This window comes from Haliotis cracherodii, unplaced genomic scaffold, assembly GCF_022045235.1.
Source record: "Haliotis cracherodii isolate W230 unplaced genomic scaffold, xgHalCrac1.p SCAF_14, whole genome shotgun sequence".
Lineage (NCBI taxonomy): Eukaryota > Metazoa > Mollusca > Gastropoda > Lepetellida > Haliotidae > Haliotis > Haliotis cracherodii.
In genome coordinates, this window is record NW_027266269.1 from 38,029,261 (window position 1) to 38,041,457 (window position 12,197).

The 12,197-nt window shown below is 42.9% G+C and overlaps 1 protein-coding gene across 1 annotated transcript in view; it reads right to left on the reverse strand.

Moving 5' to 3' along the window:
• Positions 1-12,197, reverse strand: part of LOC139461229 (chitin synthase chs-2-like) — a 33,691-nt gene that overhangs the window by 12,402 nt on the left and 9,092 nt on the right. Inside the window, exons 4-13 of the mRNA XM_071242863.1 lie at positions 11,932-12,081; positions 11,122-11,290; positions 10,085-10,212; positions 9,381-9,447; positions 8,498-8,694; positions 7,212-7,379; positions 4,154-4,409; positions 3,195-3,310; positions 2,315-2,414; positions 1,036-1,317 (exon numbers count right to left, since the gene is read on the reverse strand). Of these exons, the coding sequence (XP_071098964.1) occupies positions 1,036-1,317; positions 2,315-2,414; positions 3,195-3,310; positions 4,154-4,409; positions 7,212-7,379; positions 8,498-8,694; positions 9,381-9,447; positions 10,085-10,212; positions 11,122-11,290; positions 11,932-12,081 (1,633 nt within the window). The remainder of the gene's footprint in view (positions 1-1,035; positions 1,318-2,314; positions 2,415-3,194; positions 3,311-4,153; positions 4,410-7,211; positions 7,380-8,497; positions 8,695-9,380; positions 9,448-10,084; positions 10,213-11,121; positions 11,291-11,931; positions 12,082-12,197) is intronic.

Below are 12,197 nucleotides of genomic sequence, written 5' to 3' on the forward strand. Positions count from 1 at the left end.
ACCATCTTCAACGTAGACTTTCTGGTGTTAGCGAGAATAATAAGCAGGGCTGCTTGTGTTTTTAATGTATACTTTGAATTGTAGATCGAAACTAAGGACATCACGAAAGGAGCCTACAAACAATGTGTAGCGCTATATATTCTCACAGATATTTTTTCCCACGAATATACTTAACTCACTATATTTAAGGCATCGAAAGTGTGCGCCCCGAAGTGGACGCCCCGAATTTAACCTCTCTGTTGTCCTCAGGGCTTGGAATACATAGTCCGCCTTATATATGTTGTCACCCATTCTTTGACAAGTGTAGTAACCCTGTACATGTACATGGTTTGAAAGTATACCGACAGTCATTGATAAGACGTATTGTTTGCGGTAACGCGGCTGCCAATTCTGCTGTTTAAGTCGTGATTTGATTGACCAAACGAAATCATTTTCTGAATTTAAGGTATAACTGTTGTTTAGCTCAACATTCTTGCTATATTACACGTCATCGAGCGATATGATACACATTCAGTGAGGTCGCCGAGTATAACCTCCCGGTCCCCATGGTAGTCCATTCTTAAGGCAATCTCCCCTCGACGCTGACACACAAAGAATCATGTGACTCTACTCTACTCATATCAACATTTGGGTCAGGGGCTATAAGGCTATAAGGCGCCGCGTACCTTAAGTGTGAGAGAATCGTTGGTCGGCATCATATGTTCGTGTTTCTATGTTTAGATCCTTGTTCTGGTTCATTTCACCAACGTGGTTAATATGTTCTCTAACACCCAGGGGATGGTCGGGTAGCCTAGTGGTTAACGCGTTCGCTAGCTACGCCGAAGACCCGGGTTCGATTTCCGACATGCGTACAATGTGTGAAGCCCATTTGTGGTGTCCCCCGCCGTGATATTGCTGGAATATTGTTAAAAGCGGCGTAAAATCAAACTCATTTACTCACCCTAACACCAAGCTTACACGCCGTGATGTAACCCAATTAACGCTCAAAGCGGCGTAAAATCGACCTCACTCACTGCTAACATGTACAATGTATACCCCAGCTTCTGTCTGTGATGTTGCACATGCTGTAGATCATCAGTAACAGGTAGCTGGAGGGAAGACACAGAAGATAGCATATGCCGTATAAGAGACATAAAAACTCCCTCGGGTGAAGCAGAGCAGCGATGATGAACACAGACGCGATTGACGACAGGTAGATTGTCGTTGGTGACACGGACGGACTGCTTCCAAGAAAGGATTTCACTGAATGTGGGATACCCGATCCATTATCCGAAGCAAAAAGGTTCTCCGTTGATACTTGAAATCCAGTTCCATCATCTGAAGAATAAAGTTTACAATACTTGACAGTATCGCCAGCGGAGCTGTGGATTAATAATGTTGGTCATAATGTGTATACATTTTCTTTTATATTTTTTTTAGAGTAATTTAGTAATGTATCGCCAGATTTTACAAACAAAACAGGACCGCCTCCGTGATCAAGTGGTAGAGCGTCCGCCCGGAGAGCGGAAGGCCTGGGGTTCGATCCCCGGCCGCGTCAAACCAAAATACGTTAAAAGATGGTACTTGTTGTTACACTGTCTGGCGCTCGGCATTAAGGGGCTAAAACAAGGACTGATCGGCTCGGAGTCAGTATACTGTGGCTGAGTGGGGTATTCATGTTAAACAGTGTGCTAGCACTATAAATCGGCATCAGTCCGGACATGTACAATCAGCCACACACACATGCACGTCGCTATATATAAGTGCAATAATCTTGGACGCGACGTTAAACGCCACCTCTTGAAGCACTGACGCTAGAAAACAAACATATATTCCAACCTCCAGGATATTAAATGGTTGGTGCCCTATGAAGATGGTGTGCTAGTTTATAGAGGTACATATCCAACGACCATCTGCCAACCAAACTATTCTGATGATATTGTCTGTGAGTAATTTAAGAAGTAGTTATGACTAATTAACCAAGGACGTAGTCGCCTCTTACGAGAAGCATAGTCGCTTTTTAGGGCAAACAAAGGTTGCTGAAGACCTACTCTTCCCCGGATCTTCACGTGAACTGAAGATGATGATATGCAACCGTGAGCACGACTGTGATTCTCTAAGAGTGGCAGTAAAGAGGAATTGCAGGAATATAATATCCTTACAACACATTCTGGCATCTTAAAATTTGAATCTCTGAATAACCATTATTCAGTTGAATGATTCACACAAGTTCTACAAATGATTTCTTAATTCTGATACATTCTACTGTGACGAGTGACTAAACGCTAAAACTTTCACCAGCCCGAAATCCCCTTAGTGAAACTAGGAAACCTACCCAACTTTAGTTGGTTAAAGTTGTCCGCTATCTGAATGGTCGCGCCCACGACAAGTGCCGTCATCACCATGGCATACATGACTGTCAGCAGCTTCGCAGTCTGCAAAACAACAATAACACATTTCGGTGAGATGAGGTGAGGTGAGTTGAGGTGAGGTGAGGTGAGATGAGGTGAAATGGGGTTTAACGTCGCGTCCAAGATTATTGCAATTATATAGCGACGTACATGCGTGTGTGTGTGTGTGTGGCTGCTTGTACTAGTCCGGACTGATGCCGATTTATAGTGCTAGCCAACTGAGATATGATGCCGAAGTTTAACATGAATACTCCACTCAGACAAAGTATACTGACTCCGAGCCGACCAGTCCTTGTTTTACCCCCTTAATGCCGAGCTCAATGGCAGGTTAACAACAAGTACCATCTTTTAACGTCTTTTGGCATAACGCGGCCGGGGATCGAACTCCGGACATTTCGCTCTCCAGGTAGAAGCTCTACCACTAGACTACAGAGGCAGTCGACACATTTTGGGAATTGTATCGCCCAATGTTGTTTTCTTTATCTTCCCTTTGACGTATCGTGTCTATGACATTACGCTATTAGTGTTCTAGTTATCATTAATGTACCGACGACCTCCGTGGTCATGCTCATGCTCATGTAAATCACTGGATTGTCTGGTCCAGACTCCATTATTAAGTCTTGACAAAGTTAAATCATATCCCATTCGACCTCACCTCATTAATGTACAGTCACACCCGTGACTTGTACATGCCGACACAGTGTAGTGATTGGTTAGTCAATAAACAATGGGCTGACGTGAGATAGGCTGTTATTTCCCTATGACGCATTTGCTCATGAGAATGTGGAAATTATGACTAGGTACCAGAATCTGCGTCTTGTCTGATGTGTAAAGACAGATGAAGATGAAGCTGGCACAGAGACTGAGCTGCAGGAACCCCGACACCCAAGTGCCAACGCCCCAGGCGAACCACAAACCACCTTTATAATAAAATAAGATAATCATCTTTAAAATAGAACACGATAATCACCTTTTTAATGAAACAAGATAATCACCTTTAAAATAGAACACGATAATCACCTTTATAATGAAACAAGATAATCACCTTTAAAATAGAACACGATAATCACCTTTATAATAAAACCAGATAACCATATTTATAATAAAACAGGATAATTATCTTTATAACTCAACAGGAAAATCACATTTATAATAAAACAAGATCACCACCTTTGTAAACAAGATAGTCACGTCAATAATACAACAAGATACACACCTTGTAATAAAAACAAGATAACTACCTTATAATCAAACACGATTATCGCCTTTATAATAAAACATGATAATAACCTTTAAAATAAAAAAAGTTTAATCACCACAAGTGAACAAGACAATCTACGTCATAATAAAGCAGAACAATCATCTTTAGAATAAAACACGATAATCATCTCTATAACAAAACAGGTAATTACCTATAAAAGAACACGGGATGTTTCCTTTTGAGTGATTTGGTTTTTTTTGCAATATGTATACTGTGTATTTAAACCCAAACGCAAGTGAAATTAGCAATAGTTTTTTGTGGTAAAAATCTGTTTAAATCTCTCTAACTTTAAGGATTATTTCTAATATACTTCTCACCTGCAATTCACGTTAAACAGTCTTGTCATTAAAACCACATTATTGTGACAATAATTTCATATTTATGTGAATCGGAGAGAAAGATAAAGGTCTAATTCCATAAATTATTATGTGTTCCAGTCTGCACCATGTGCACACACGTGTATGAATGCCTCAGAAAGGAGGCATTGATAAACATGTGTTACCTGAAACAATCAAGATGACCGTGCTGGGACCAATCAGAGTGGAGAAGAGCAGCACAATCTGGTAGGCAATGTACAGCAGTGACACTCGGTAGTTAAACAGTCGGATGATCCGACACTGTTTGATCAGCAGCATGAGGTTGCCAATAGTTGAGGCGATCCAACGTCGCCTCTGTTTGTAGAACTCCTCAAACTCACTGGGGCAGTGTGTGGAGTTCTCAGCGGCTGCGCAGTACTCAATTCTCCATCCGCTCTGAACCTGAAAGATTATGTTTGGGAATATGCACAATTAGATAACTTTTACATGAAGTAAATAAATCTGTGGAGGTTCCAGTGGTTGTTTTGGGTGTGGGCCAGGGTGTTGAATGACTCACGTTTCTGCGCCAAAGACACAACTTTTCAAATAAATCAAAAATAAATATGACACTGAAAAATTGATTCTCTCATTTATTGTCAATTGCCCCACTCCCAACCTCGACAACCCACACTCCCATGAAACAGCCACGACATCATGTATCATTCCATATTAAAGTAGCCAATAGAAACACGTGAACGCCTATGTGTCAATGGTCACCACACAAATCACTGTACAGGGTTGTGTCCCTTAGATTTCAGAAACCCAGATGTTAATTGAAGTTATTGATAATTGCCTCTACAAAACCCATGTTCATTGAATTTACAAAAATACAGAAATATCCCATGACTTGCTTGATATCCCCAAAGAAGTGTATTGTGATTGCACCTAAAATCTTTTGCTTCCTTCATTCAGAAAAAAACGTCCCTTACTGCATATCCTGCACTTGGTCCTACATTCAACACAACGCACTGCTAACCATGAGTGTACACAGACAGCGATCCTCTCCCATGTCATGCACTTGGTCCTTCATTCAACACAACGCACTGCTCACCATAAGTGTGCACAACCAGCGATCCTCTCCCATGTCATGCACTTGGTCCTACATTCAACACAACGCACTGCTCACCATGAGTGTACACAGACAGCGATCCTCTCCCATGTCATGCACTTGGTCCTACATTCAACACAACGCACTGCTCACCATGAGTGTACACAGCCAGCGATCCTCTCCCATGTCATGCACTTGGTCCTACATTCAACACAACGCACTGCTAACCATGAGTGTACACAGCCAGCGATCCTCTCCCATGTCATGCACTTGTCCTACATTCAACACAACGCACTGCTCACCATGAGTGTACACAGCCAGCGATTCTCTCCCATGTCATGCACTTGTCCTACATTCAACACAACGCACTGCTAACCATGAGTGTACACAGCCAGCGATCCTCTCCCATGTCCTGCACTTGGTCCTACATTCAACACAACGCACTGCTCACCATGAGTGTACACAGCCAACGATCCTCTCCCATGTCATGCACTTGTCCTACATTCAACACAACGCACTGCTCACCATGAGTGTACACAGCCAGCGGTCCTCTCCCATGTCATGCACTTGTCCTACATTCAACACAACGCACTGCTCACCATGAGTGTACACAGCCAGCGATCCTCTCCCATGTCATGCACTTGTCCTACATTCAACACAACGCACTGCTCACCATGAGTGTACACAGCCAACGATCCTCTCCCATGTCATGCACTTGGTCCTACATTCAACACAACGCACTGCTCACCATGAGTGTACACAGCCAGCGATCCTCTCCCATGTCATGCACTTGTCCTACATTCAACACAACGCACTGCTCACCATAAGTGTACACAGCCAGCGATCCTCTCCCATATCCTGCACTTGTCCTACATTCAACACAACGCACTGCTCACCATGAGTGTACACAGCCAACGATCCTCTCCCATGTCATGCACTTGTCCTACATTCAACACAACGCACTGCTCACCATGAGTGTACACAGCCAGCGATCCTCTCCCATGTCATGCACTTGTCCTACATTCAACACAACGCACTGCTCACCATGAGTGTACACAGCCAGCGATCCTCTCCCATGTCCTGCACTTGTCCTACATTCAACACAACGCACTGCTCACCATGAGTGTACACAGCCAGCGGTCCTCTCCCATGTCATGCACTTGTCCTACATTCAACACAACACACTGCTCACCATGAGTGTACACAGCCAGCGATCCTCTCCCATGTCATGCACTTGTCCTACATTCAACACAACACACTGCTCACCATGAGTGTACACAGCCAGCGATCCTCTCCCATGTCATGCACTTGTCCTACATTCAACACAACGCACAGCTCACCATGAGTGTACACAGCCAGCGATCCTCTCCCATGTCATGCACTTGGTCCTACATTCAACACAACGCACTGCTCACCATAAGTGTACACAGCCAGCGATCCTCTCCCATGTCATGCACTTGTCCTACATTCAACACAACGCACTGCTCACCATGAGTGTACACAGCCAGCGGTCCTCTCCCATGTCCTGCACTTGTCCTACATTCAACACAACGCACTGCTCACCATGAGTGTACACAGCCAGCGGTCCTCTCCCATGTCCTGCACTTGTCCTACATTCAACACAACGCACTGCTCACCATGAGTGTACACAGCCAGCGATCCTCTCCCATGTCCTGCACTTGTCCTACATTCAACACAACGCACTGCTCACCATGAGTGTACACAGCCAGCGGTCCTCTCCCATGTCCTGCACTTGTCCTACATTCAACACAACGCACTGCTCACCATGAGTGTACACAGCCAGCGATCCTCTCCCATGTCCTGCACTTGTCCTACATTCAACACAACGCACTGCTCACCATGAGTGTACACAGCCAGCGGTCCTCTCCCATGTCCTGCACTTGTCCTACATTCAACACAACGCACAGCTCACCATGAGTGTACACAGCCAGCGATCCTCTCCCATGTCATGCACTTGGTCCTACATTCAACACAACGCACTGCTCACCATGAGTGTACACAGCCAGCGATCCTCTCCCATGTCATGCACTTGTCCTACATTCAACACAACGCACTGCTCACCATGAGTGTACACAGCCAGCGGTCCTCTCCCATGTCATGCACTTGTCCTACATTCAACACAACGCACTGCTCACCATGAGTGTACACAGCCAGCGGTCCTCTCCCATGTCCTTTGTCAGAAAGTCAAACGCATGTTCCACATTGGTGGAGTATACTGTGAGGATCTCCTTGAGGGCGACACAGCGGTACACACTGAAACACCCTGGAGCACAGAGCACCGACCCCAGAACATGTTCTGCTGCCTGGAAATACACGGAGATCAATGAATGCAGTTTATGGGTTGTCCTCCCGTCTACTGTATAACAATAACAATTCATTGATGAGATTCTTGAAATGAAAATTATCTGTTCTTGAAAATGCTGGAAAATACATAAATTCTTCAACTATTACCAACACAAATTTTAATAAAATATTATTTTTTGGGCAGGATCAAAAATATTTTGCCTCACTTTCAAAGAAAGTATTTTTATAAATAATAATTCACCGTGCTAATATTGAATTTCGATACTTTTCAATTCACAATACATATGAACTAAACTTAAATGAATCCACTTCAATAATGTTATCATTAGTTTGAGCAAGCCTAAAAAATCCAAATTCTCATCACCAAAACAGTTTCAGAGAAACGTTTTTTTGTGATGACAGGCTAGATAAAATAACATAAAAAATGAACTAGGGGCACTGGTGATCCAGTAGTCTAAGACGCTAGATCTGTATGATCTGCTTTCTGATTCAGGTTTAGGGTTTGTCAGCACCAAGAAAAAGTTAAAGGTCTGCATAGTTTTCGGGAATTCACCCCGCATCAAGCAAACACGCCCTGGTGTGAATGAAATACTCATCATAGCGGTGTTAAAACGAACTCGCATACCAACAATCCAACCTTCACAATTAATGAGCCACCCAAAACTTACTGAAATTAAACAGGCCTTCTTCAGGTTGAAAACAGGATCAGTTCGTCACAAGGAATTGCTTCCAAATAAGCCATATATTATGCATGGATATCAATCTTAATTATAGCGGCTGTGCTATTTGTGTTTTACAGAAATGTAGGAAAAAGCAATTATTTTCACAAACAGAAAGAATATGAACATTTGTTTTCAATCATCATCTGCATATGTTCCACTCTGGAACAGACAAGTCAGCGTCTGATATGCGAACAAAGACTCATGCATGACTATTCGATGACGCACAAGTCATGATTGATGCATGTCATCGTATCCCAATTGCGTTGATCGGTGATCATGATGTCAGTCACTGGATTGGCTGGAATATTGCGGCGTTAAACAACAAACAAACAAACATGCGGATACGATAAATGTCGGGTTGGATTGTATTGCAATGAGATCTGGAAAACACAAACCTTTTGGAACCAGTGTCCTATAGCGTACTCGAACACTTGATACCATACAAGTGGGCCACTTCCGATAGGGTGGGTGCGTGCGCATACTGCGCCAACTGAGCGGTCACGTGTCATGAGGTCAAGGAGAGCTTCAACCGAGTCTGGAGTAAATTTGACGTCGGCATCGGTGGTCAGGATGTAGCAGTCTTCATCATTCGCTGATGATATAACGGGGATGAGAGCGTACTTATATTCTTTGGAACATGAACTAAGATTATATTTTGAAAGAGTATCAATTCATAAACTGTTAATTTCTTGTAGATAATATAGAATAGGTCTTCAGCAACCCATGCCTGCCGTAAGAGGTGACTATGCTTGTCGTAAGAGGCGAACGACGGGATCGGGTTGTCAGGCTCACTGACTTGGTTGATGCATGTCATCGTATCCCAATTGTGGGGATCCAGCTGATGATGTCTATCACCGGATTGTCTAGTCCAGACTCGATTATTTACAGACCGCCATCATATAGCTTGAATATTGCTGAGTGCGGCGTTAAACAACAAACAAACTAATGAATAATAAATTATGGGACAATACACCGCAGAGGTCATACAATAATATCTGAAGAGGCAGACCGTCTGACAGAACATGATATATCACCATCAGACCTAAGTGGCACACTAAGGAGATAAACCTACTGTGTTTTCAATGTAGAGCTAGGTCACCTACAGATTTAACCGCGCAAAATTGAATATGGAACCGAACGCGTAGTATGTTTTTAAAAATATTTATCTGGCTGCAGCCGAATAAATCTCCAGTCTCGATACAAAATCTCATCCCCCAAGAATATCCAGTGGTCGGTCCCTAAACAGTGAACTAATCCCACATAGTGATAGCTACTTACACGTCATCAGGAAGTCAACAACGTAGGACATGTACATGATCTGGCTCCATCGTTTCTTATTTCGAACCTGCAACCACACCGTAGGACATATTCACAATATGTGGATCTGAGATATTTGATTTGACAAAAGATATCAACAACACCATACAGGTTGACGCACACATTTGATATTTGCAAGTCTCTTCATATATATAAACAAAATCGTAAGTCAATCATCAAAATAAAAATTTCATCAAAGAGAAGAAAACGACAGCGATGTATCTCCCTTTGAGTATAAAGAATTCTAATTGAACTTTAAAAAAGTTATGTTGCGTAAACATGTCGAAAATATGATTGGACAAGCAATAACACTTTACATATTTTTACCACAAAACTGCTCAATGATTAATACCATCCTTTTCACTGGAGTTATCTTCATGTTATTATCTTTGATCATCCCGAGGATAAAAGTTGACAAATCACACGGTTAAATGGAATTAATAAACAACAGGAACTGTTCCCATCACTCGTGCACGTGTATTTGTAGAAACCTGCTTCACAAACTGCTCCGGAGGGAAAACCCGTAACATTTCAAAATAATATTGTTGTAAAATCTAAAGACAGTTTCCTGTCCTAAGTGATTTCGTTTGTTTACCCATAATAAATGCACTCTCCTTTTTTTCATTCAATGGCAATATATATGCGATGTAACGTGATTGATTTACTTTACGTCCATCCTTAAGATGTATGTTAAACGTCATTGGTCTGACTTTGGATGAAGGCTGCGGCAGGTTCCAGCTCAACTTCATTCCGTATGGCGTCTCCACCTTCGTGCAGTTGTCTGTCAGGATTCCTGGAGGGGAGGAGGCGTGAGGTTAGACATTCATTTGTTGTGAGTGAGTGAGTGCGTATAGTTTTACGCCGTTATTAGCAATATTCCAGTAATATCACGGAGGGGGACACCAGAAATGGGCTTCACGCATTGTACCCATGTCGGGAATCGAACCCGGGTCTTCGGCGTGACGAGCGAACGCTTTAACCACTAGGCTACCCGACCGCCCTTAATTTGTTGTGAATTGTATAACATCACTCTCTCACCAAGGGACTCCAATACGTCAGTGCTGAAAGGGCCCCTGGAGCCTTAGATTTTGTCTTCGCCGACGTGTGGGATAGTAATAGCGCTCAGACGACTACCAGGGCCCAATCGTACTCGTATGTGTTCGACAATTGCTAAGTGCAAGTTCAGTACAGTTGTACGAGTTACATGTCCTCTGAAAAGCTTTCAATCTTATCGTTCTGTGAAGATTCTGGGTTGAAAATGGTCGTCAGCAACCTATAATTGTCGTAAGTGGCGACTAACGAGATAAGGTGGTCAAAGCTTGCTAACTTGGTTGATGCACGTAATTGTATCCCAGTTGCATAGATCGATGTTCATGATGTCAATCACTGGATTGTCTGGTTCGGATGCGCCGTCATACACCTGGAATATTGCTGAGTGCAGCGTTAAACAACAAACAAACAAACTTTCAATGTTATCACGGCGTGTCAGCTTCCTGGGATACAAAGGCCCGAACAGACATAAATATACAATGAGAGCTCCGGGATTCTAACCCACAGTTATAGGATTGTTGGAAAGCCTAACGCAAGCATCTCGAATTCCGGCGCCAAAAACGACTTTGCCACTCCTGTTCCACATAGAAAGGCAGATCGTAGGTGGATCAACCCTCACATCAGAGGGAACCTCCAGCAGGTAAATACGTGCCTAAAATTTCCTCGATCAGAGTCAGGAGTTGTAGCGGAAATTCCGAGATGGTTTTCTTCTGTATTCCACTGTCAAAGAGGACGTGTGACTCAAAGAACTTGTCATTATCAGCACGTGCCAAATTGATTTGATTGATGGACTGGAGAAGTTGTCGCATCTCCACTTCATTCTGGTGATACAAAAGCGAACATTACTACAAGATAACAAAAGAGGCATTAGGTATTATCTCATACCTGCACGAACATCTCTTACAGGGGAAAATAGAATCGTTATTCACTGATATGTGTTGGTCAGCCTCAAAACGCTAGTACATGATACTTATCAGTCTCGCATTAATGCCAAAACAGATCCATAGGGAAGAAAAGATAAATCTTTACGCAACTTACATGAATAGGTCACTGAAATAATACCTAGTATCCAGACCCATGAAGATCCGGGGTAGAATAGATCTTCAGCAACCCATGCTTGCCATAAAAGTCGACTATGCTTGTCGTAAAAGGCGACTAACGGGATCGGGTGGCCAGGCTCGCTGACTTGGTTGACGTAGGTCAACGCCGTCATATAGCTGTAATATTGCTGAGTGCGGCGTAAAACAACAAACCAACCAACCTAGTATCTAGACCATATTAAAAAACGTAAACGTTTTCATTTAAATCCATTAGAACTTGACATGACTAGAATTGAAGTGTGGACACACTCTTTGACTCAAAACCCACACATCTGTATATTATCTCTTCCGGGAAAAAATGTGTTGACTTGAAACTGATTTCCTTACATTAAAATGAATTCAACATATATGCACGAGGTCACCTCTCTATACATGGTGGTGCAGATATACACTTGACTCTTGGTGTGGGATCTGTGTGGTCCTGGTCTCAGCTGGTCAGGTGGTCTTGTCTGCATGTTGAGCATCAACCACTGTTCCAGCAAGACTCCATTGTAAGACGGCAGCCAGAATATCTGATGATGATAAAATTATCAAAATGGATATGATCACATTATAACATATACAATTTGAAAGTGTTCTATTGACAGTAGCGGGTGACCTCGCCTTGGCGAACACTAAAAAGTTGTCT